We start from the raw sequence: 23,017 nt of genomic DNA, 5'->3' as shown, positions 1-23,017 counted from the left end.
AGTCATCTTAATAGGATGAAGCCTGGAGGAAGTCATCAGCTGCAACAGATCCACACTGCCTTCGGTCACTTGCTCTTAATCTTCTTAAGAATTTACAACCTTTGCAAATGAGCTGCTCCAGCTACCGCACTGAGGACACAGCACAGTACCTGTACCCAGGCTACAAAACCCGGTGTAACTTCAGACGTGATGGCTCACCTCGAGGCTGGAGTTAGTAAGACAGCCCAACTATCATCTCTTATTTGGGGGGATAGGACTTCTTGGGCTACAAACCTCAACTATGAAGGTCCCTCACCTTTTCCCGTTGAACCTTCAGGCCAGGCTGTTGTTTCACAGATCTTCTAGATCCTTCTGTTTCTCTCCCTTGGAGGTTTTCACTCCTGCTGTCCTCTGTCACCCCAACTATTTACACAGATAACTGGATGCCTGCCATTCAAGTATGCCTAACATGACCCAGATAGAATATAGATCAAAGAAACATTTGCCATTTCAAGCAGTGCACATGGTGTTTACAGCAAGCCCCTTATGAACTGAACCTACAGAGCAAACCATCTCTCTCTGATGAAAGCTAGGGGACAAAGAAAAATAATGAATAATAACAATAAGACTCAAGACTAGGTCTGTTGTCATCTCTTAGTATCGTGCAGTCAAGCTGATTCCCAAGCAGGTAAAAACAACTCACAGGAATCTGGCTAAACTGTTGGCAGTCAAGCTGAAAATACCAAAACAAGGAGTTTGATTTGAAAACACAGCAGCACTCTTAAAAGAGAACAAGTGGCACAAAGTGCACGCAAGGATAACGACAAGAAGTTGTAAATACTTTACCTAGTACCTACAACGCTGCTGTTGTGCCATTCTCTGGCAAGCACATCGAGCCTGCTCCTTGTACTTTGTGTTCAAAATTACACAGGAGCTTAGTGCAGCATAAAGGATCAGAAATAACCACCAACCTCTCTGCTTCAATATGCAGGCCCCCAAACCGACACACCACATCTTCAAGCAGACCTGGAATCCTCAGGCAGTTATCACTAAGTGTAATACCCCCCATGCAAATTGGTACTAAACCCTAGGCTTTGCTAGTGTGAGGGGCTTATCTCTGAAGATCTAGAAGTCACCACAATAAAGCCATTTCCAAGCTTCAGCCAATTCTGACAGTAATTATGCAAAAGAGCACTAAGTGAAATCTGTCTCCCTGTAAAAAGGAACAGAACCATTCAGGGCACCCAAGCTCTGGGGAACACGGAAATTTGTAAGGAGTAGTTAATTTTAAAGTAGTTTGGACATCAGGCGCCTCATATTGTGCTTGATTCGGCGCAGCGGAAGAGATCATTTGTTATTTAGACCACAACCAGAATCATTAAAGTTAATTTGGGGAATGAGACCTTAGGCAAAAGCTCTTCCCTGTGAGGGTGCTGAGGAGCTGGCACAGGGTGCCCAGAGAAGCTGTGGCTGCCCCATCCCTGGCAATGTTCAAGGCCAGGTTGGACCCAGGGGCTTGGAGCAAGCTGCTCTAGGGGAAGGTGTCCCTGCCCGTGACAGGGGTTGGAGCTGGATGAGCTTTAAGGTCCCTTCCAATCCAAACCATTCCATGATTCCATGGCAGCTTTACTCCGAGCTCTGAGGGTGCTGTTTTGCTGTTGTGGTTTGTTAAACTTCAATCCTTATTACAACCTAAGGATTTGTTTTTATCATTCAACGGTTGACACGCCACCTGGGCACCTCATGAAAGCTTCATGTTAATATTTAACTATATATTGCTCTTCCTGATGTACAGCATCTTGCAAACATCCCTGTTCACTTTAACCTACTCCCACTGAACCTGCTCACTCACACTGCGATCCCAGAAGACCCAAGAGAACCACAGTGCAGTGGTCCAGGCAGCCACAGATGTCCTAAAAATAAGTGTAATTGCATGTGAAGTCTCTCCATGCTGTATTTTGAACACAGCTCTCTGCTCTCTTAACAAGCAGGATGGGAACCACCTCAAGCCAGGTGACCACAGTGCTGGGGCCAAGCTTCTCATGAGAGCAATTTATTTCTTAGTGATCAGCAGCTTGAACTCACCAAAATAAGAAGTCAGCAGCTTAGTGCTGAAAGAGAGAAGATGCTGCATCAGGGCAAGTCATAAAAGAGAAGCATGGGAGTTGGTATCTGCAATGGAGATATGCAGAAATGTTTCAATGTAGTGTGATGGTCTAAGGACAAGGTCCATCTGATTTTTCCAAACACAGATCTAAGACAAGCTGTGACTTTTACCTCCAAACCCCATCCTGGAAACAAGGAGCAGTACAACCAAAGCATGAGGCAGAATGTCTAACCTTTGCTTTCTGCAAAGATAAGAGAGGAATAAGACTGCTTTTCTCAAGGCCATAGAGAAAGATGTTGTAACAAGGCATGAAAGAATGAAAACTAAGTTGACATATTCAGCTAAATGGCGATGAGGAAGATTGCATTTTGGGTAAGTTATGTGGAAAGATGTATAAAATGGAATCTGGACACACAATAAGAACAAATCTACACCAAAGAGGATGCATAGTTTAAAGCAAATAGGAAAGTGGGGCTGTCAGTAACCAAGAGAGGTAATGAAATGGGCGGAAGTATAAGATTAACCACAAGGAGATTAAGCTGATAACTAATGATCTACACAAAAATGTCAGACAGAGGTTAAGATTTTAATCTGGACAGATTTCATGGCACAGTCATGAGTTGTAAACACAGATACTGGAATGGAATTTGTGTTTGTGGGCGAAGATACTGAAAAGAAGCAGAGAGAAAGAAGGAACATAATTTCTTCCAGATCCCCTGCTTCCCACCTCACCTCCCAGATAGAATGAGGAGAGAGGAAGGTGAAGTATCGCCTGAAGGCCAGCTGTGCACAGAAATCTCTGGAGGATGAAGCTCTACCAACCAGATTTATCCTTTTCCTTAAGTTACTGGGATGCATAAAGTGTTTCAGCGCGTGGTCACTCAGCATGCTGCCCAAATCCACCCTGGCCAAGGCACAGCTCCGGTGGGAATCTGATCACAATGCCAGGCTCTGTCCTGCCACAGGCACTCCAAGGGGAAGGCTTTTGGTCTGTGCCAGGCAGAGCTGACTGCTGGAGACAGCAGCAGAGGGAAGGCGACTCCAGGTCTCGAGCAGGCTCTCAAAGCAGGCAGTGCCCTTGGAAGAAGTGCTGCTGGTCAGCTGCCTGCTTCCCAACGTAACCTAGGGCTGGCAGCAGGCAGCCTGGAATCACACGGAGTGCTTACATCCCATGTGAGCAGGCAATGCACAACAGGATTCACCAGAGGGCTAACACATCCATCCTTCTGCTACCACACTGATTTCCCACCTGTGCTGCAACTCATGGTACTGGTCATTAGGGAGCCCATTTCCCCCCCCCCAATTTCCATATCACAACAGCATGCAGGAGGGTTGGACTAACCAAACCCTCCTGCGATTCCATACCTCTGCTGTGGTAAGATTTTACAGCGCAACCAACCACCACTGAAATCACTGTTTGACAATAAGGAAGTAGAGTAGTAGTAAAAGTCTCATTATCCGCCTGTTAAACTACACTTGGCCATTGAGAGAAACAGGATCTGCTCACGGAACACGACTGTGCAGGCGTGTGCCACGGGTTGCTAAAAAGCTTCAGCTTTGTGGATGTTTATCAGCACAGGAGGCAAGATATGGTCTAATCACCAGTCACCATCAGCATTGTCCATCTCAGAGCAATTAAAGACTGTTCAGAGCCGGTCTGTCACGGCAGGTGAGCCTGCCCATCCCTCAGTGGGTAATTACTGTGTGCGTGTGTAGCTTATGGAAATACCTTTACAATGCCTAGAGCCCTCTGGGGAATAAAAATGACACAAACTAGCATTATCTAGCAAGAAAAAGAGATGGGGCTCTCCTCTACCAGATACCTGAAGCTGCATCAGTTTCTCCAGGGACAAAGAGTCTTTATCTTCAGCCAGCTATGAGCATTTCAAACCTCAGAACAGAGCTGCTGTTGCTGAAACTAACCTTCACCTGGAGAGGAGCTGAAGAAGTTTGAGATGCTGCCTGTCCGAAGCCAGGTCAAATACTTTATCCAAGGCATTTCTGACAGTTGTTTGTCTAAACCCATCTTAAATTCTGCCTCCAGGCACTTCCTGCATTCGCTATCTGAAGTGTCTTGAAGCCCAGCTCACCAGCAGCTCATTCCATGTTACAGGCAACCAGTGAGGCACGGAGGGGGGCACTGAACCACCCAAGAGGCCAAGGGCAGTGCTAAGAAGAGGTCGGTGGTATCTCATGTCCACATCCAGCACAAGATCCTCTGCAGAATACATGGTATGAAGCAAGACACTTGACAGTTTAATGCTGATTCCTGCTCAGCCTCCTTCAGTATCAAAACAAGGCTCATATTTGAAACCGTGCCACTCCAAATTAGGCTTTGGGTGGATGGATGTATTACCGCAGTGCATAGTCACAGGCAAATCTGAGCAGCGAGAGACCTAAAGTGTGTTTGAAAAACACAATCTGGAGTTCTTTTTGTTATCACAGATTAGAGCATGTGGAAAAACAACACACTCTGCCCTGGTGCTGATCAACAAGCCCCGTCATCCAGCAGCTCCTCCTTTCACCAACAGAGCCGTGCAAAACAAGAGGACGTTTTTCTTATCACACCCACCAAATCCATGCACTGTTTAGGCTCAAAGGAGAACATTTTCTATTCCCCAGAACAAAAAACTGAGGCTTGATGTGGATACCCAGTTCTAATAGATTTCTAGACCGGTTTTGTAGGCTACAAACTCTAAGCACTGAAAGAGCAGCCAAACACCACACAAATTATTTCAGCAGCCCTGGAGATAAGGTTATTGGAGTGTGGAAGAGAAGCCTAAGGAAAAGGTAATCTACACATGGCACTTCTTTTGCTCATTTAATAACCACCAATGAGGTGAGAAGTTGTTTCTGATAGACCAGTGGTCTCCACACAAATGCTTTTTCATTAAGTCTCTAGGTAAGACTTCTACTGCACGTTACACTTGTCCTTCTGCCAGAAACACGGAGCGTGCAGATTCCCCAAGTCTAAATCCCACAGAACTGAATGAACAGAGAAACAGTTTATTGAGCTTTAAAGGCTTTGCTTCAAATACAGTTCTAAAACAAAAGCTTTATTGCTTTAAGCCATGTTAAGGCTTCACTGGGTGAGACTTTCAGACAGGCATCACACTGAGGAGCTCCATTTCCTCTCCAGCTTTTGGGAGCTTCTGAGGGGTACTCACAAGGGAACTCTTGGACTCATTCATCTGCAGCTGAAGCTGCATAAACACACCCAGTGCTATCAGCCTTACTTCAGAAAGGTGACATTCAGAAAAGACTGAAGACCAGAAAAAACAAGTCCTGCTGTTATCACTACCAGTGGAATTGGGTTTGTCTTTGCAGAAAAGAACATTTGTCCAGTACTCAAATTTTAATGACTACTTTCATCGCTCATGAAGTATTAAAATCCTTGCAGTGTGGTAACGCAGCATGGATGCCTGATGACGTTTAAAGTGGTAACAGAAAAATGCTTAGTTATCCCATGATGGCTGCTGGATTGCATGTGCTTTATTCCTAGGAAACCCAATACACTGGTAAAGCTTCCTGCATCATTCCTAAGGACTTCTAATTGTGTCCTTAACAGTGCAGCAGGGTTCAAGCCCACATTCAAGCACAAGCACTCTTTATGTACCTTCTCAAACATAAGAAGTTGCTGATATGACAGTTTGTCTGAAGTCTGTGTGAGGGATTTCCAGACGCTTAGTTCACTGCAACAGCTGCAGGTTGCTTAGTAAAACCTTAGTATTTTCGGGTACTTTCGAACAGATAACTCAGAAGCTAATGGCATCTCACTCACGTTATCCAAAGCAAGGCTGCCAAATTCAGCAGCTTTCCCACAGCCACCAAATAATCCTGCTCTTTAGCACACAGCATCAGACTTGGCAGTCTTCACATCGATAGGGAAAAGCCAGCCAGCAGACAGGCAACCCCATTTCGTGTCACGTAAACTCTTTGCAGTTTTGCCCCTCCCCAAGGAATTTACATCTCTGCATTCAAGTCTTTCCTCTTCCTGCACCTCTGAAACACTGCATAGGGCCCAAGCTCTCCCTTGCTGCGCTGCAAGTGCTGCCCCTGCCCACAGGTATTAAAGCCTTACGCTGCAGTAATGCTTTGTGCTAACATAATCAAATCCCCCCCAGTTACAAAACCAGAGAAAACATAAAAACTTGAGCTGGAAATCATGGCTACACAACTGCAAGCCATGGCTGTTCCCTTGCCCTACAAACCTTCCCTTCCTTACAATCTGGTAGTCCAGCAGGCTTTATTTTGATGAACAAATGGAGACCAACCTCCTGCCTCCCTGCCCTGGACAATCCACTCTGTAATAAACACTAAATGAGGAATCATGTTTAGGGGTCAGGAGCATGATGAACCAGAAAGCCAGTGACCCAGAAGTTACTGCTGCTCAGTCTGCAGGTATTTTCTCTCATCTCTGACAAGTTTGCTACCAAAGTTGCCTTAACTCTCTGCTTTGACTTCAAACCCATCAGTCCAACCTGGAGCTTGAGCTCAAGCTCAGTTCATTGTGCCAGGGCCCTGAAATTCTAGCATGGCCACAGGGCAGCAGCTGTCAGTCCCAGGTGAGCAGCAATAACAAGTGCACATCTCCAGAAGCCTTCACAATGCACAGAAAATGAAAGACTGGAGTAGTTCTATGACCAGATTGATGAAATCTCCCTTCCCCAACTGGTGGGACCTTGCAAATTTTAAGGTCTTCATGGGACAAACTTGCTGAATAGCTGTCACCCCCATCAGCCTGCATATGATCAATGGTCATAATGCTTAACAGCCCAATGCTTAACCTGCCAGAGCTTCAGTGACTACACTGTGAGAGCTGAAATTGCCTGGTTTACAGCAGAAGCAGAGCAGTATTCCTTGACACCATGGAAAAAGAGCAGGTCTAACCTGATACACAAGATGAAAATCCCATTTATTCTCCTGGAGTGCACCTAAGTGATGCTGGGGAAACTACACACACCCCAAGTTCTTTAAAAATAGGAAGAACATGAATCCCAGCATTCTGCCGAGTGCTATTTGAGCTGGACTTTCTTTACAGCTCTTCTGGGGGGGGATTTCCTTTACAGCACCTTCTTTCTCAGAGCTTCCAACCTCTCAAGATGCCCAGGAGGCAGCCTCTGGTCAGGTACACAGGAAAACACATTCTCAAGTGAAGCATTTCACACTGAGGATACTGAGTTAGAAGCAACTTAATACAGAGCATCCTCTTCCCTGCCTGTGTCCTTCTTCTCTGTAGCAATTCTGATCCTATTTTGAAGAAGGGAGAAGGAAATTTCACATTAGAAAACTTCTTGGACATCGACAGGTGCCGAGTGTCCTGTCCTGTTCATTCAATTCATTTTCAAATCCAGATTCCCAAGGCAGCCAGACTCCCCATGTGAAAACATTACACCCGGCCAGCATTCAAGCACCACGCAGAGCCAAAGTTAATTCTCTGTTTGTTTTAAATGTCACAAGCCAAAATAAAAGCAATGCTGATGACTCTCCAACCATGTCAGCCCAGACACGGGGCCCCCCAGCACCGTCAGCTAAAAAAACCTAGATAAAGATGATGAACACACACAGTTGTCATCTACAGCATCTCAGCGTCGAAGCCACAGTGAGCTGCTTTGTACACTTATGTAGTGCCACAAACTTTGGATCAAAGCAGCAACTGAAATAACTACAGGCATGGACCAAGCATCCAACATCTTATTTTGTTTTCCAGCTAACCAAGACCCTAATAAACATCCCAGCAAGTTCATTCACATCCCTCCAATAGGAACTTGCACACAATTATAGGATATAATTGGGAAGCATGATCATTGAACTTGTAACCAACTACTGTTACACGCTGAGGAAATGTTAGTGCTGCTTCCTCCAGTACACAGTGGGTTATTCACCAACTCTGTCATTAATCAAAATGTCCTGAAATCCTCACCCTTTCAGTTAGAAACAATCTTTGCACTGGTCACACCTGGGGCTTTTTGCCCTTTTTTGTGTTGTTTTTTTTTAACCACAACATTTATTTACAGAAGCAATCCCTGTCAAATCCCGTTCCTGGTAAAGATGGTTTGAGAGCTTGGCCAAGTGATATGTTTTGGTTGGGCTGCTCACACACGCTGGATATACTTCTGCGTATGGACTACAGGGATGCTGGAGAGAGACTATTCATCAGGGACTGGAGTGACAGGACAAGGGGGAATGGGTTCAAACTGAAACAGAGGAAGCTCAGGTTAGATCTAAGGCAGAAGCTCTTCCCTGGGAGGGTGCTGAGGCGCTGGCACAGGGTGCCCAGAGAAGCTGTGGCTGCCCCATCCCTGGCAGTGTTCAAGGCCAGGTTGGACCCAGGGGCTTGGAGCAAGCTGCTCCAGTGGAAGGTGTCCCTGCCCATGGCAGGGGTTGGAACTGGATGGTCTTAAGGTCCTTTCCAATCCAAACCAGTTTGTGATTCCATGATTCAACAGTTCACAATCCCTTCAAAGCCTCCTACAACAAACATGTCCAGTTTGTTCATCATAAAATGGAAGAATACTATACTATCATAGGCAGATGAAATTTCTTTTGCTTTGTTTGCCTACATCTGCAAAGGGGCAGGAGAACTGCATTTGATTTAGCATACTTTTACAATTAAAACCAGCTTGCTCCAAGCCCCTGGGTCCAACCTGGCCTTGAACACTGCCAGGGCAGCTTCTCTGGACACCCTGTGCCAGCACCTCAGCATCCTCACAAGGAAGAGCTTCTGCCGAAGAGCTCATCTGTCTCCCCTCTGGCAGGTTCAAGCCATTCCCCTTGGCCTGTCCCTACAGGCCCTTGTCAAAAGTCCCTCTCCAGACTTGCAGGCAGAGAAATGCTTTACTTACTGGATGCTTCTTCACAGCCCCAAGTTTTGTTTGGCTTTTTTAAGGTAAGCAATATAATCTTAAATAGCCACTTGTATGGAGGGATCCATCCACCTCTTTTCCCCCAATTCCGGGCTGTGTCTGACCAAGCACCATAAATCTCTTAACTACCCCTAATAAGCTCAAGTGAATTAGTTTAGGATGTCTCGAGCATCACAATAGCCCCAACCACAAGCACTACACGCACTCAATAAAGCTGTCGCTTGGCAAGGTTCAGAGCAGACGCCCCAGTGAGATTATCGGGTGTCAACTTCCATCTGGCATTTGTCAGAGGTAGGAAAAGAAAAAAGGCAGCTCTTATCAGATCGCCAAAGAAAAGGAGCATTTCCACTTCATGTGGTAGCAACTGGAAACATTTCTTTTGTGTTGGAAGCTTTAAAAATATCTTGCCCTTGAGGCTGGTGAAGTCTGTGGAGTGCTTCAAGACCCCTTTCCCATGCTAAGGTAATAAAACTAAGCTCACGGTGACAGAAATTCCCAGCACATAAAAATCACAGGAAGCTGTTGCTAAGTAATATTTCTACCTAAGTAAACATCACAAAACGTTTCCCACACACACCTCTACATTTTGTTATTTAAACCTGCCCTGGAGATGTTCAGAGTTGCAGAATTTCTTCTGGCACCCATCTCTTTAAAAGCACTTGGTGCTCTTTCACAGGAGTTGAAAGGTATTTTGGGTTTTGTTGAGAGACATTTCTGAATGCTTTGTTGTGTTGCTTGCGCTAGGAAACAAAGAAAGGTCCTAAAGCTACTCTTAGTTCCATACCGGTCCCAGAATTTTCTCTGGATCAACCACAGGAAAATTAAAGGAGAGATTCTGTGGCAGCCCCAGTCCCCAGACCTGCTTCCCCAACGTCACAAAAAAGCCTGGACAAGCATCCTTATTCCCATACAGAACCTTTCTTTAGCAGCTCCTTTGCACATCAGTTACTCCAGGCTGTCACCCCTTCTACCAGCTCTGTCATACCATTGTCTTCAATTGACTTAAATGGTTTCATACACTTCCCACTTTCTTTCCATGCAACCAAGTGTAGATTGCACTAATTAAGAGATACAACTTTTGGTTCTACCACATAAAGCAAGATAATAGATTAAAGAAGGAGTCTGTGGACAAGCCTGAAATGGCCCACATTCTTAATAACCCAAATTTCCTGGCTGCGTGAAGTCCCAAGATCAAGAAGATAACAGATTCCTACAAAGGTTTCATTCAGGATGAAAAGGAGAACTGTAATTTCATCATATCCTCTAAGGAACAAAGCCTATATTTCAGATATCCATCCTTATTTTCCAGGAATGCAGCCCTTTAACACTCACCAAGGGACTGCCTGATGCTGCAGCTCATTTTCCTGATCATTCTGATTTAGGCATTCCACTTTTCCTTCCTATTAACTTTCTCCACCTCCAGATGAATTAATCTGCAAGTTAAAGGCTGAACCTGCCTTTATAATTAGACTGTCAAAACCATCAGACTGCTTCAAATCATATATGGACAGGGAGGACTGACTGCAGAAAGAACAGGCAGGAACTCCTGGTTCAGAGGGAATTGCTCCTTCCGCAAGTGCTGTGACAAACCCGCATTTTTATTACATTCAAAAAAAAAAAAAGAAGAGTGGAAAAAAATGCAGAAGATGAAAATCACGTTTGGCAGATCCAGACTGAGGGCTCGGACGTGGCACTCCCAGCGTTTCTGCTGCCTGCTTTCTCCAGCGCAGCCGCTCTGCGGGAAGACGCTGCTCTCGGAGAACGACGTTTTCTCAGCAAGACAAGGATGCATGTAAAAAAAACCCAGCACACCTCAAAAACGTGGGCTGAAAAGGTACAAACCCTCCAGAACAGGAACAGCACCCGGCTGCCATAAAAACCAGCTAAACCCAAATTCCAAACGGACTACATATTTCCCTCCCTTCCTACCCAAAATATACCAGGAGTTGGCCTTAATTGAACTGACTTGCTTTTCACACCAACATAAGTGATTTAGCAAAGAAACCTTTCAGGAAGCATCCTGACCAAGCTCAGCCTCTGGTGCATCCACCTACAGAGCTCTGCACTCACACAATATTGAGTGTGTTTTCAAAGCATGCAGCTGCCCACAAATCAGTTCAGTTCCTTCCAACCGGTTTCATCCACGACCTTAACTCCAACATCTGTAAGAAGATCCTTTACTTTGTTGTCTTGAACACGTTATCACCAACTGAAAGAATTTCTGGGCTAGAGTTAAGGCTGCAAGGATGATTCAGAGCCTTGGACGTGTGCCTTAGAGATAATTATATGCTATATAACTGAAAGTTAGTTTTGGAGTTAACAGAGATATCTGTGCTGATTAAAATAAAGATGTATCAAAGGTGCATGATCAATATGAGATGTGGCAGGGATAATGTGAAAGGAGAGACCACAGAGAGCAGGCAAGGTCAGGGAATGGTGTGGAAGAGATAGGGGACACCCAGGACCACACTCCAAGCCCAGCTGTTGCTGTATCCCTTCCCATTCACACAAGGCCAGCAGTGCTCTCTGGTGAGACAGCATCAGCTTCCCATCCAGAGGTGGAAAACAGAAAAACAGCAAATGGGAGAGCCTACCCCAAAGTCCTCTGAAACAAACCAGAGGTACAAATAACCTGCAGTAAAACTGGCAACACACAACCCCAAACTTCCCCCACAAAAATCAGACTGCAATTGCTACATCTCATTCCAGCATTGGTTAAAAGACAAAAATCAACAATAAAAAAGGAGAAGACACCTAAAACCAGAGAGATGGGAGACTTGAGCACAGCATCAGCTGCTGAAGAGGCCCAGATAAGCAGAAGTTCCAGAAAAATGCAGAGGGAAAGACTTCATGACATTAACACCCTCAGTCCTGGGAGCTGCTATGAGCCTCTTGAGACTAAGGAAAACCAAAGTACAACTCACAGAAGCCCTTAATAATCTCAACAAAACAATTATGCTAAGGATACATTAAGGCTGGCACAGGAACAGAGAACACAGCAATTCCACCAACAGGTTCTCTAAATAAATGTCACTTCATCTGCTGGAACTCTAAAGGCTACTCACAGTCTAAAAAACGACTCAAGCTGTTCTAAAGTCATTTTAAGCACACAGGCAGGTGTTTCAAGGCACAATGTAAGACAGATACCAGCTTGTTGAGAGCACCAGCTACCAAGAAATAAAAGTACAAATCTCTGCATTCAAAACAAAGATAAGCGTGGCTTGTGAAGTGGTTTGGAAAGTGCACACCAGTTACAGCCGAAGTACGCACGAGCATTGCTTCTCTAAATCACAGAATGGTTTGTGTTGGAAGGAACCTTCAAGCTCATCCAGTTCCAACCCCCTGTTATGGGCAGGGACACCTTCCACCAGAGCAGGTTGTCTTCTACAAGGACCTCAGAAAAACCAGATGGGAGCATCTGCATACAGTTACTTTTGAAACCATTTTCCCATTCAAATTTCAATTTCAAATTCAAGTCCAACACACTTACTAGGCTGGCTTCCTTAGGCATCTGAGCTAAGATGGGGTGTGATACTGTACAGGTTTCCTCCAAGAAATTTAACTGCATTTGTACAAGAGGCTCGGGAGCCGACATTTCTGCCCCAATGGTTAAAATCTTACATTCCTACATATTTCATGCAAATAGACAGTCATGTAAAGGAGAGAAACCATACATTCCAGTCTGCTGCAACGCAGCCCCACAAAATTCACAGGAATGAGGGACATTATGAGTGGTCTAGCCACTGAAAAAGCCTCAGTTTTATCTTTAACCTTATGAAAAAGCTGAAAACAGAAAACATGAATACATAAGAAACCAGGTTTTGGCACTGATAATTGTATGCCAAAAGAGTTTACAAACTAAAATGCTTTATAACCTTGCTTTTCATTTAAAAAAAGGCACACACACAAATGCTTGCATCTTCTTGCTCATACCCTGTTATTCTGGCAACAAAAAATGACCACTTTCTTTAAAAGGAAGCCAGACGATTCTGGGGTGAGGAGTAGCAGAGGGGAAACCACATTAATTTCATTAGTTTATGCATACTGGTAGGAATTCCTTCTCAAATTTGGCACTTAGCACTCAGAGTTGCCCTTTAAAGCTTGGCAAGAAATTCTCTCCAGCCCACAAGTTTCCTAATTTTGTCTTAGGACACACTGCTTCATTCGGATGCTCTACCTCCAGAAAGACAGACGATTCTAAACGTGTCAGTTTTACCTCAATTCACTTTGCTCCCTGTCGAGTCAGATTTAACATAAGTCAAAGTAAATATATAATTAAAACTAAAATTAAGGTCAGCTCCAAGTCTGGAAAAAAACCAAATCTGTATGAAATTAAAAGCAACCCTAATACAGTTGAAGAACTGGAGCTCAGGGGTTACAACAGCAGTTTGCCTTCTGAACACAGCTTTTCCCCTGAACCAAAACCCCAGTTATTTCATCCCCCCAGGACTCCTGCCTGTAGGCAACTCCCACCCAGGTCCTTTCTCCTTCTTCCCCTTCTCCCTTCAGGTCTGACTTGGCTTCCAGCATCTTCCTTTGTGCAAACGCTGCTCACTCATCCGCTGTCTTACACTTTGATATGGCAGGAAGGTTTCTGTAAAGATGTAATTGCACCTCTCTAGGGTTGGGTTTATTCCACAAAGACTTTTCCCCACTGTTCTGTATCCGCCTGCTGCAGCCTTTCAGTCAATTGGGACATTTACTTAATCCCCTACCCAAGCCCCAGCAGAGATACAAATACCACTAATTACTGCACAAGATACCAGTCACACTCACAGCCTGTTTAACTTGGGAGCTCTAGGCAGTCCCTGCCTTTCCAGAGGAACCAAACACAACCTTTTTGGATGCTTCATTTACACAGGTGAAAGAACTGCTGAAACAGCCCCATCCCAAATGTTTTCTCTTCCCCTGTTTAACATCAATTTCAGCCTTGCTTTGAGGAACCTGTGCTTAAAGGTAGCAATTAACGGGTACCTAATAGCTCTCCAATAGACCAGACAGGTTAAAAAGTGACAGCAAACCCATAGTTGATGTACATCACTCTGCAGACTCACCTCTCTGACAGCGATCGTGCGTCCAGCAGCGTTCAATGAAGATGCCGTTTATCACAGTAGGAGGACAGTTGCTCTTCCCTTTCACAGTGCCGGGACACACATCTCCACACTCCTCTTTGTCGTCCTTGTTGGCCACGATGTAATTATCTTCTACAGAATCCAAAATCCTCGACCAGTCAATTGTGGACAAGTAACATAGCTCGTTGTTCTTCTCGATCCGCACAGCGCCTCGAGTGATGTTCATCAGGTTGTAGAGGCCGATCTCCTTCAGATGAACCATCTCAAAAATGACCAGCGCATAGTTAAAGAACAGGTGAGTTCCTCGAATCACAGTGAGGTTGGGGAAAAGTCCCTTTAAACTCTCCAGACCGTACACACGAAAGAGAAGCAAGTAGTCTGTAATCATAGTGAGTTTAGGGAAGCTGAGCTCACGGAAATCTTCAGGCTTGGTTTTAAACATCAGCAAGATTTGCAAGTGGCCCTCGATGACGGTGCAGTTCTCGAGCATGTTCAGCCGGGTCAGATTGTTGCGGATGTCCATGCTTCTGCAAACTGGGAGGCAAAGAACAATGTCATTTATGCCTTCATAAAAGGTAATTGTTTCAGCTTTCTGAACACAGAGTTTTATCCAACCACATCACAATGTACGGCTACACTTAGAATATGCGGTCAGATGCTTTTCAGTAAAGCTTTAAGTGTTAAAAAATAAACTGCAAGGAACATCCCCTGGTATACGATTACAAAATAAGAATGAAAGTATTTCATAACTTTTTCTGCCATCTTGAGTATATCACTTCTATCACAACTGCACTTGTAACACCAGTCCTTAGATGTCATCTGGCACTTACCAAAGTAAGAGATGTCTATGCAAGTGAGTCTGTTTTCTTTAGATAGTTGCCAGTGACACACCTACCTCATCTCAGATTGTGCAATTAATGACAGTGGATTAGAGCGAGTGATTTACAATGGTTCCAGGGAGGAGAAGATAGGAAAAGCATAATGGCTAAGAAAGGGTGGTGCAGAAGAGAGCAGGAAAACCTGGAGATACACACACGCAAGGCTACAGCTCACACGCTTGCCCAGACTTTGCTGACAGGAGTCATTTACTACACCAGGAATTTTTGTTCCAAGCATTCCTTTCAGTGTTTGGGCTTTTTTGTTGTTTTCTCAGGGTTGCAAATCTCCCTGCCTTGGCTATCCGGATAGTTTATTTAGTAGAATCAGTAGCCCAAAGAACAGGCAAAGTGAACAAATACATGAAGCATAAATTAGAAGGGAAACAGAACAACAGGAGTCCAGGTACCAGCAAAAGGAAAAGATGGGAAGGAAGATTTGAATAGGAAAATGTTTTTTAACTCTAAGCACAGATAAGAAATGAAGAAGGAAGTTTCTAGCCCCATTCCTGCATAGCATAGTCCACATAAGCAATTCTCTCTTTTGTCTATAGTGAAGAGCCCCGTCCCCCTGACCCCTTAAGAATTAAAAGCACAATATCTTTACTCTTTTTGTCACTGCATGTCAAGCTCACCACCTATAAAACCATCACAGCTTCAAGAAATCACCCAGCAACAACCAGGCTTTACAACACTGATTTGGGAGACTGATGTTTAATATCTATGCTTGACTCCTCATGGCTTTATACAGCCCACTGCTGTAAGGGTTAACAATGAATTCGATGCAAATGTCTTCATGATCCTTCAAACATTTGCTCCAGTGCAATAAAATAATACAGGATTTGAAGCAGTGTTATTGCCCAATGGGATTTTTTGGTACTATACCCAGGTTGTTTCCTAAACTGCTTTCTGAAAGAAGCAAGTAACAAACACAGAGCCTCCAACATCAAAGATGTACTTTTTACAAGTGGGAAAGGAAACCTGACGACCAGCCTGCAGCAACTTCTTTGCCCCATGAAAAACTGCAGCCAAACTGGAAGTAAGCCAGGAAGCTGTCTTGCTGCACATCCCATGGGCTAAAAAGAACCGGGAGAACAACAGATTCAGTTAAAAGTACTCCAAATATTGAATTTAAATCACTAACATAGCTATTTCCAAGAAAAACAAGCGTGTGACAAGGCAGGCCAGTGGTTTCTTCAGGGAAGGAGAAACAATGGGAGGACAAACAAAATTCAGACACTGAAATTTGATGTACAAGTCACCAGTGCAGCTAAAACGATCTGATAAATCCAAAATCCAACACTGTGGTTCTTACTTACTGCTTGCTGGGCAGACAAGGTAAAACACAGCATGCTGAGGTGGTACCCATACCCAGTTGCTGTATCACGGCATGATGTACTACCCAGAGTAAACTGAATGAATACACCTGCCTTTAAGGAAAAAGAAAGGGCAAAAAATACAGCTCAACTCTACAGACTAAGAATTACTTCCAAGAGTAAAAGCTTGACACTTTCATTGTGGCTCAAGGCCACAAAATGCATATATACACTAAGCATGATTACCTCAGTCTTTCATCATTTCGACTAGAATTAGGTAAGTCTCTAGAAATGGGCCACAAGCTCGTCCCCAGACAACCCCTTCATCCCTGCTCAGCTCCACGGAAGGAGAAGACAGCAAAACCCTTGAGTCTGTATGGAAAGAACAGCAGTTTGGTACAAGTCCTCCAATTCTGCATCTGCATTTCAGGCTATGAGCGTCCTGCTGTCATCCCGTCACAAAGCTGAGGAACCCAGTCTGAAGGCACCATCCCAAGGGGTCAGCTGCTGCGTCAGCCCCACACCATGTATCAGACATACAGGTGCATGTATCAAGCACCAAGGAAGTGTGATCCTCTCTGCCCAAGGAATGGATATGCATCCAGCAAGGTGTCACAGAGAGTGTTCTCTGCTTCTTTCTAGCAACAGGCTGATCCTCCACACTCCCAGAGCTCACAGCACTCACCACCTCCCTACATACTCGAAATAAGTCAAAATTACGCTGCTTGTGAGTCTGACTCATATCCCTGCAGGCTTCTAGAGATCACTACTAACACAAGTAGTGCTGCTCCTGGTCCAAACAGCCAGAAAACTGCCTGAAGATCATAGAATCCCAGCCTGGTTTGGGTGGGAAGGGATCTTAAAGCTCATCCAAGTCCAACCCCCTGCACAGGCAGGGACACCTTCCACTAGAGCAGGTTACTCCAAGCCCCATCCAACTTGGACTTGGGCACTGCCAGGGATGGGGCAGCCGCATTATTATGTATTTATTATTAGGAAATAAACCCTTTATTTGGTACATTTCAATAATCAAGCCTTATTGCATTTCTTAACTGCACCTGGAAAATCGACCATCAATTGTTTGCATTTTTTGCACCATTTTTGCGTATTTTGCAAATCAATCCATCAGTTGTTTGCCTTTTAGAACTATTTTTGTGGGTTTCATCAACTCTACACTCCGATACACAACACATTATTTGTAACTAGTGGTGCCAGCACGGACCAGATAGGAGATTCCCGGCAAACCAGGATGTGACCAGAGTTATTCTGGTTTAAAACTGAGCAACAGGGATGTAATAAACTGGCACATTGCTGCTGTGCTTAAGTGCCTCCACTACCTGGGGGCTTCTGCACAAATCCTTTTCATGAAAGGCAATGTCAAATGCTGATGTTTGCTGCTGCAGAAACTTAGGAGGAACTCAAATCAGGATTTGTTTCTGAAATAAACCAACTGAACAAAAGGCTAATGTCATTGTAAACCTACAAGCTTTTAGACAAAAAAACTAATAGTTAAGAACTATTTTTAATGTTCTGCTTCAGTCTAGTTTTTAAGTGATAAATACCACAAGATCTGAGCGCCTTCTTTTTTATATCACCTCAAGGACCAAGAAGGAAAATAAAGGGTTAAGAATACCCAAACCAAAATATGGGGGTTTTTTGCTGGAAGGTTCTCAATCTTTTCATGCTTTTGAATTGCAGTTTGGTATCTTCTGTCATGCAGTAGCTGCTTAAGTCACCCCATACATTTATTGTTACCAAGACAACAAGAAGCAGTTTTAAGCAAAGTAATAAGCATTTTTCCACAGCTCCTCTCAATTGTATTTCTTCTGCAGGGACGGGGGAATTAATGAACGCTTCAGTAGGAAGGCCAGGCAGGTTTGATCCCAGGAGAAGGTGAGCAAAGCTGAGCCATCAATTACAATATAGACAACCTGGTTTCAAAAAACCCACATAAATCAGCTTTCAGGAAAAGAAAAAAGCTCAAATTGCTTCCACAGTAGTAGGCCCAAAGCCACTCCTGTTCAGACTCCTGGCACAACCTCTACTAATCATAAATGCCTAAATGTGAGCAGAAACAGGCTCTGCATCCAGCAGCACGGTGCCAGGGGAAACACTCCTCCACCCCGAAGTTACCCAGCTATTCAAAGTAACCTAAAAACACAATCATCACAGACATGTTTCATCAGACCCCCAAGGAAAAAAAAAGTTGCCAGGCGTGCTTTTGAAAGACAAGCAACCAACCAACTGCAAAGCTGCCAAAGCCTCTTGAACAAACTGGTTTGGTAACAACCTTCAAGTCCTGAATGAACAAACTAGATCTGATGCCAGAGGTTAGTTTTCAAGATAAAGGCTAACACCAGGGGAATAGCTGGAACTTAAGCCTTGTTTATAGTAAACCATGTGGATACCAAACCTTAATGATTCACTGCTTCAGAGCTCCAGCCCTTTAACAGTCAAGATGAGAATACTGCAGCACTGTGCAGGAAGATCACAAACCATTCAAGAGAACTACTGGTTAACTCTGCATTTTTATAGCATCCCTTGCCTACTTGAGTAAACAAGTTATCTAAGAAAGAATCACACTCCCTTTGGTCAAGTGAAAAGCTTTGCAATTCTCTATAAGGCTGACTTTTAGAAGTGGTATTAGGAAATTGGAAAAAGGGCTTTCGGGTGTTTCTTAGGATAACAGGATGTTTTCCTGTCTCAGCATCTAAGTGGCAGGTTAAAGGTTACTACTCCCTTAGTAGAAGGTACTGTAAGACAGCTTCCAGTCTACCACAGTAATGAATGAACACAAAAATACCTAAGTATCAAATATTAATCTTTAAACTCCCGTTTTCCATCTCAGCCACTTAGATCTGAGCCAATGAAGCAGATTGAGACAAGGGCTCCAAAGTGAGCCTGACTAAACCTCCAGCCCCCTCTAACCACGTCTCAGAAAACAGAGCTGCTGAACCTCTCGTGGAGGTGGCAGTCTTCAATGCTAAGAGCCCCCATAACCTCAAGGTCTGGCCTGGTTTGTGGTATCACTACATCCTCCTCACTCAATCCAAAACATAAACAGAGCATGGCTCCTACTACTGTGCTTCCCATGCAAAGATAGGGGCAGTGAAGCAACAGCATCCCAGGACCACAGGAGATCACTCAAGGCAACAGGCAGGAGTCAGGGCTGCCAGACCTTAACATTACTTCAGAGGGAGTAGGAACAGGTTTTATACATCACCAATATTGACAGTCACCCCAAAACTGACCTCCAGAAAGCTTATGGGGTTTACAGAGTGTTCAGAGAGGCAGTTGGTGTGCTACCTCTCTCTAAAATAGCCAGAGGGCACATCAGGGCAGCCCATGGACACAGTTGTTGCCTAGTTTTGATAGAGCCCTGCCCTGCTGCACTTACTCTTCCTACTTTATCCTCTTGGGAGCAAAATTTCTTTCTAGATCAACTCTCTCAACATCAAACATTAACACAGGGTTGAGGTGGAACAAGGGACCAGTTTCTTAAGGCGTTTTTGAGCATAAAAAAAAAGAGCTGTATGAGCCAGAAAGAATAATTACAAAGTCAATTATCTTAAAAGGCTATTATTACAGAAATACAAAGTGAAATTTGTCCCACCTGATGATTTAGGTAGAGAGGGCTCAGCTAGATTTCTAACTCCCACCATCAGCAGTACATGCGCAGCACCCGATCCTTGGTAAGAAGTGTAGAAGGGGAGGAAGTGTACTCTAAATTCTAGCGACAGCATCGATTAGTTCTCTACTAATCACTAAAGGAGCCCAGAGTAAGTTGCTCAGCTGGTAGATGCCTAAAACTAGGTGAGGTAAATCCCACCCTAAATACCACAGAGAGCAAACTGACGTGTACCAGTCACGTGTGAGATTTATGTCAAGAAGTTGCATTATGTTTACACACAGCGAGAAAAAAACCCCACACAAGCCTGTTTTTCGTCACAGAACAAGATATCTGGGTCTTGATTTTATGTGCAGGTCAGGTCTCCTCTCCTTAACCCCTGCTTCTACTCCTCTTGGTAACTTCTGAACTCACCAATTAACTCCAGTCACACTTAAAAGAGGAAGCGAATTCTCACATATCAGGTTTCAAAAGGCTTAGGGAAACTGGGGATGGATTAGGGAGGGAAAACTCAGCGCCTCCATCCAAAGGATGCTTCAAGCGTGAATTCAAACCACCCACCCAGTCTGCCTCCAGAACCACCTACACACACGCACACCACACGCTGCCTTCCCCCACCTTCTTACCTGATGCTGTCTAAAAGGAATAAAGGGAAGAGAATGACACAAGGCACAAGAAAACCTCCGTGTGGCTGCGCTGAGGGAGGGAGGATGCTGTCACTGAAGAGCTGTGCTGTCATGGGGCATGTCTGTGGAGAACACAGGACACAAACCTCCAAGAAAGCAGACTTCATCAGTTCTGTTGCTCAGGGAACAACTTGTTTGCTTATGCAACTCCTGTAGGTGCATTCACCCCTGAGCCATGCTGCCACAGGCCTCCCTGTTAGCATCGTGTTTTCTGCACTGTGATCCAATCATTCTCAGGACACGGAGCCAAACCCCCAAACCTTCTGAATTACGGACCTCACTGACCAAACAGTCTGCAAAATACTTGACAACTTATTTGCCCTGCATGAGTGATATAAAAATAACCTACCCCAGACTTGAAAATCTCGTATCTTGCTCCCGTTTCTCCATCCATGAATTGCAGTGTATTTTCCTACTGCTCAGTAATACAGCAAAGATTAGGGAGTTAAGATCATCAACACATTTACAACCCAAAAGCGTGCTGATATAAATATGATGCAAATAGATAAATAAGATGCTTGGCTGAGGTAGTAACAATAACGCTTTCCAATTAGGAACTGTTGGAGTTGTGCACGTATTTATTATTAGTGCTGAATGTCAACTACCTCTCCCATTTCTCTGCTGGTAAGGGGCAGGTTTGTACATGATCGCCAGCTGGACCTTCCCTCCCGAGTTTAAACCATCCCACTGGCCTCTTTTTAAGGCTTCAACCATAAAACGCATGAAGATCTGGGGTGTTTTGGAAATACAGAACTTGTTCAATTGCTGTTAAAAAGAAGCTGTCTTAAGGGTACAACCTGCTTTATCCCTTGAACATGACACGTGTCTCAAAAACACCCATCAAAGCATCACCCGCACTTGAACCCTTTCTCTTGCTATTGCCTCTTCCAATGGGAAGCTAACAGGTAGACCATGGGATTGTCTATGGGAGAGACAAATTGTGTAGCCAGTCAGCTCTCTTAAATACTTCACCTTTATTTAAAAACATCTGCCAAATTCATCCAAAATTAAAGCCTGTAACCAGAAGAATTCCCTGAGCAAGTTTAGTTACCGTAACCCACCAAAACAGCTTTATGAGGCTTAAACTTGTGTCCACTCGTGTGGATTTAACAGGCTTGGGACCTCCGATACACCATCTTTACATCCCTACCCTGTGTGCGACAACACCCCGTTTGAACACCGATCCCTACCCCTAGCTTCCTCTCCCTTTAATACCCGTGGAGCTGAAGGGTACTGAAAACCAGCCCTGTGGTTATAAAGGCAAAACCTCCCGGCTCACGCCTCACCACACCAAACCCCTCCAGGACCGCAGCCGGGCGCGGCTACAGCTCAGCCCGGTCCGGCTGCAAACCAGGGAGGGGACGGGACCCCTTCGCACCGGATTCCCGCCGGCTCGGGGACAGCGAGAGACTGGGCGGCTCCGAAGGCGCCGACGACTGAATCCCGAGGTGAACCGGGGACAGCTCCAGCCCTTCCCGGTACCGTCCCGGCTCCAACCCCGGCCGCCGCCGAGACCCCCCCCGCTCTACCCCGCAGCGGTTCGGGGCCGCGCACACCGGACCCGGGGGTGAAGGTGACCCGAGCCGCTCCCCGCGGGAAGGGCTGCGGGCCCCGCGCCGCAGGCCCCGGCCGAGCCGCCTCAGCCACCGACCCCGCGGCGAGGCCTGGCGCAGCCGCCGCCGCGCCCCGGGCAGGTACAAAGGGTAACCGCGGCGGGGCCGGGCCGCTCCGCGCCTCCCGGCCGCCTCACCCCCTCCCGCCGCGGGGCCGCGGCCCAGCCGCCCGCCCGGGCCCCGCCGCCCAGCCTAGGCCGCGCCCCCAGGCCCCTACTCACTCTCGCCACGGCTCCGGCCGCACCAGGCCGCCAGCACCACGGCCACGGCCAGCACCGCCGCCGCCGCTCTCGGTCCCATGCCCGCGTCGCTGCTGCTGCAGCCGCCGCGGCTCGGCGCGTCCCGGCGGGGGCGAATCAGAGGCCGCGGGGCGGGCGCGGGGGCCGGGCCCGGCTTCGCATCGTCGGTAAAAGACTGGGGTGAGGCTCCGCCGCCCCCCCCTTTATAGCGCCCGGGCCCCTCCCTGCCCCTCTGTGTCAGCCCCGGCTCCAGCGGCCCCTTCCAGCGCAGGCCGGGCTGGCGGCTGCCTCTCCGGCCAGTAAACAAGGGGCTGCCCCCGTCAGCTGGGAGCGGAGCGGAGCGGGGCGGTGGAAAGAGGCGGCGCGGAGCCGGGCAGGGGACGGGACGGGACGGGCCGGAGGAGGGGCGGTGGCGTCCACCTGCCGGGGGCGGCCCCGCCGGGAGAAGCGGCCACGGGAGGCAGGGACGGCTCCTCCGCTGTGGGCCCGCTCTTCACCCGCTGAAGGGGAGGTGGTGGCGGGGGATCCGGGGCCGCGCCGAGCGAGTTAAGGCGAGGAGCGAGGCACAGCGGCTCCACGGGGCAGCGGGGAGCCGGAGGAGGACGAGGAGTGGTGAGGAGTCCCTCCTGCCCCTGC

The 23,017-nt window shown here is 46.2% G+C and overlaps 2 protein-coding genes across 3 annotated transcripts in view; one reads left to right on the top strand and one right to left on the bottom strand.

Annotated features, from left to right (window-relative positions):
- Positions 1-22,704, bottom strand: part of INSR (insulin receptor) — a 50,296-nt gene extending 27,592 nt beyond the window's left edge. The window contains exons 1-2 of the mRNA XM_062627542.1: positions 22,364-22,704; positions 14,007-14,558 (exon numbers count right to left, since the gene is read on the bottom strand). Coding sequence (XP_062483526.1) covers positions 14,007-14,558; positions 22,364-22,442 — 631 coding nt within the window. The 5' untranslated portion in view covers positions 22,443-22,704. The remainder of the gene's footprint in view (positions 1-14,006; positions 14,559-22,363) is intronic.
- Positions 1-23,017, top strand: part of THOP1 (thimet oligopeptidase 1) — a 330,697-nt gene that overhangs the window by 187,442 nt on the left and 120,238 nt on the right. The gene's annotated exons all lie outside the window — the stretch shown is intronic.

Source organism: Pezoporus occidentalis, unplaced genomic scaffold (genome assembly GCF_034315485.1).
Source record: "Pezoporus occidentalis ecotype Australia unplaced genomic scaffold, CSIRO_AGI_Poc_V1 ctg301, whole genome shotgun sequence".
In the NCBI taxonomy this organism is placed as follows: domain Eukaryota; kingdom Metazoa; phylum Chordata; class Aves; order Psittaciformes; family Psittacidae; genus Pezoporus; species Pezoporus occidentalis.
Note: the sequence above shows the minus strand (reverse complement) of the source record. Positions and strands in the feature narration are given on the sequence as shown.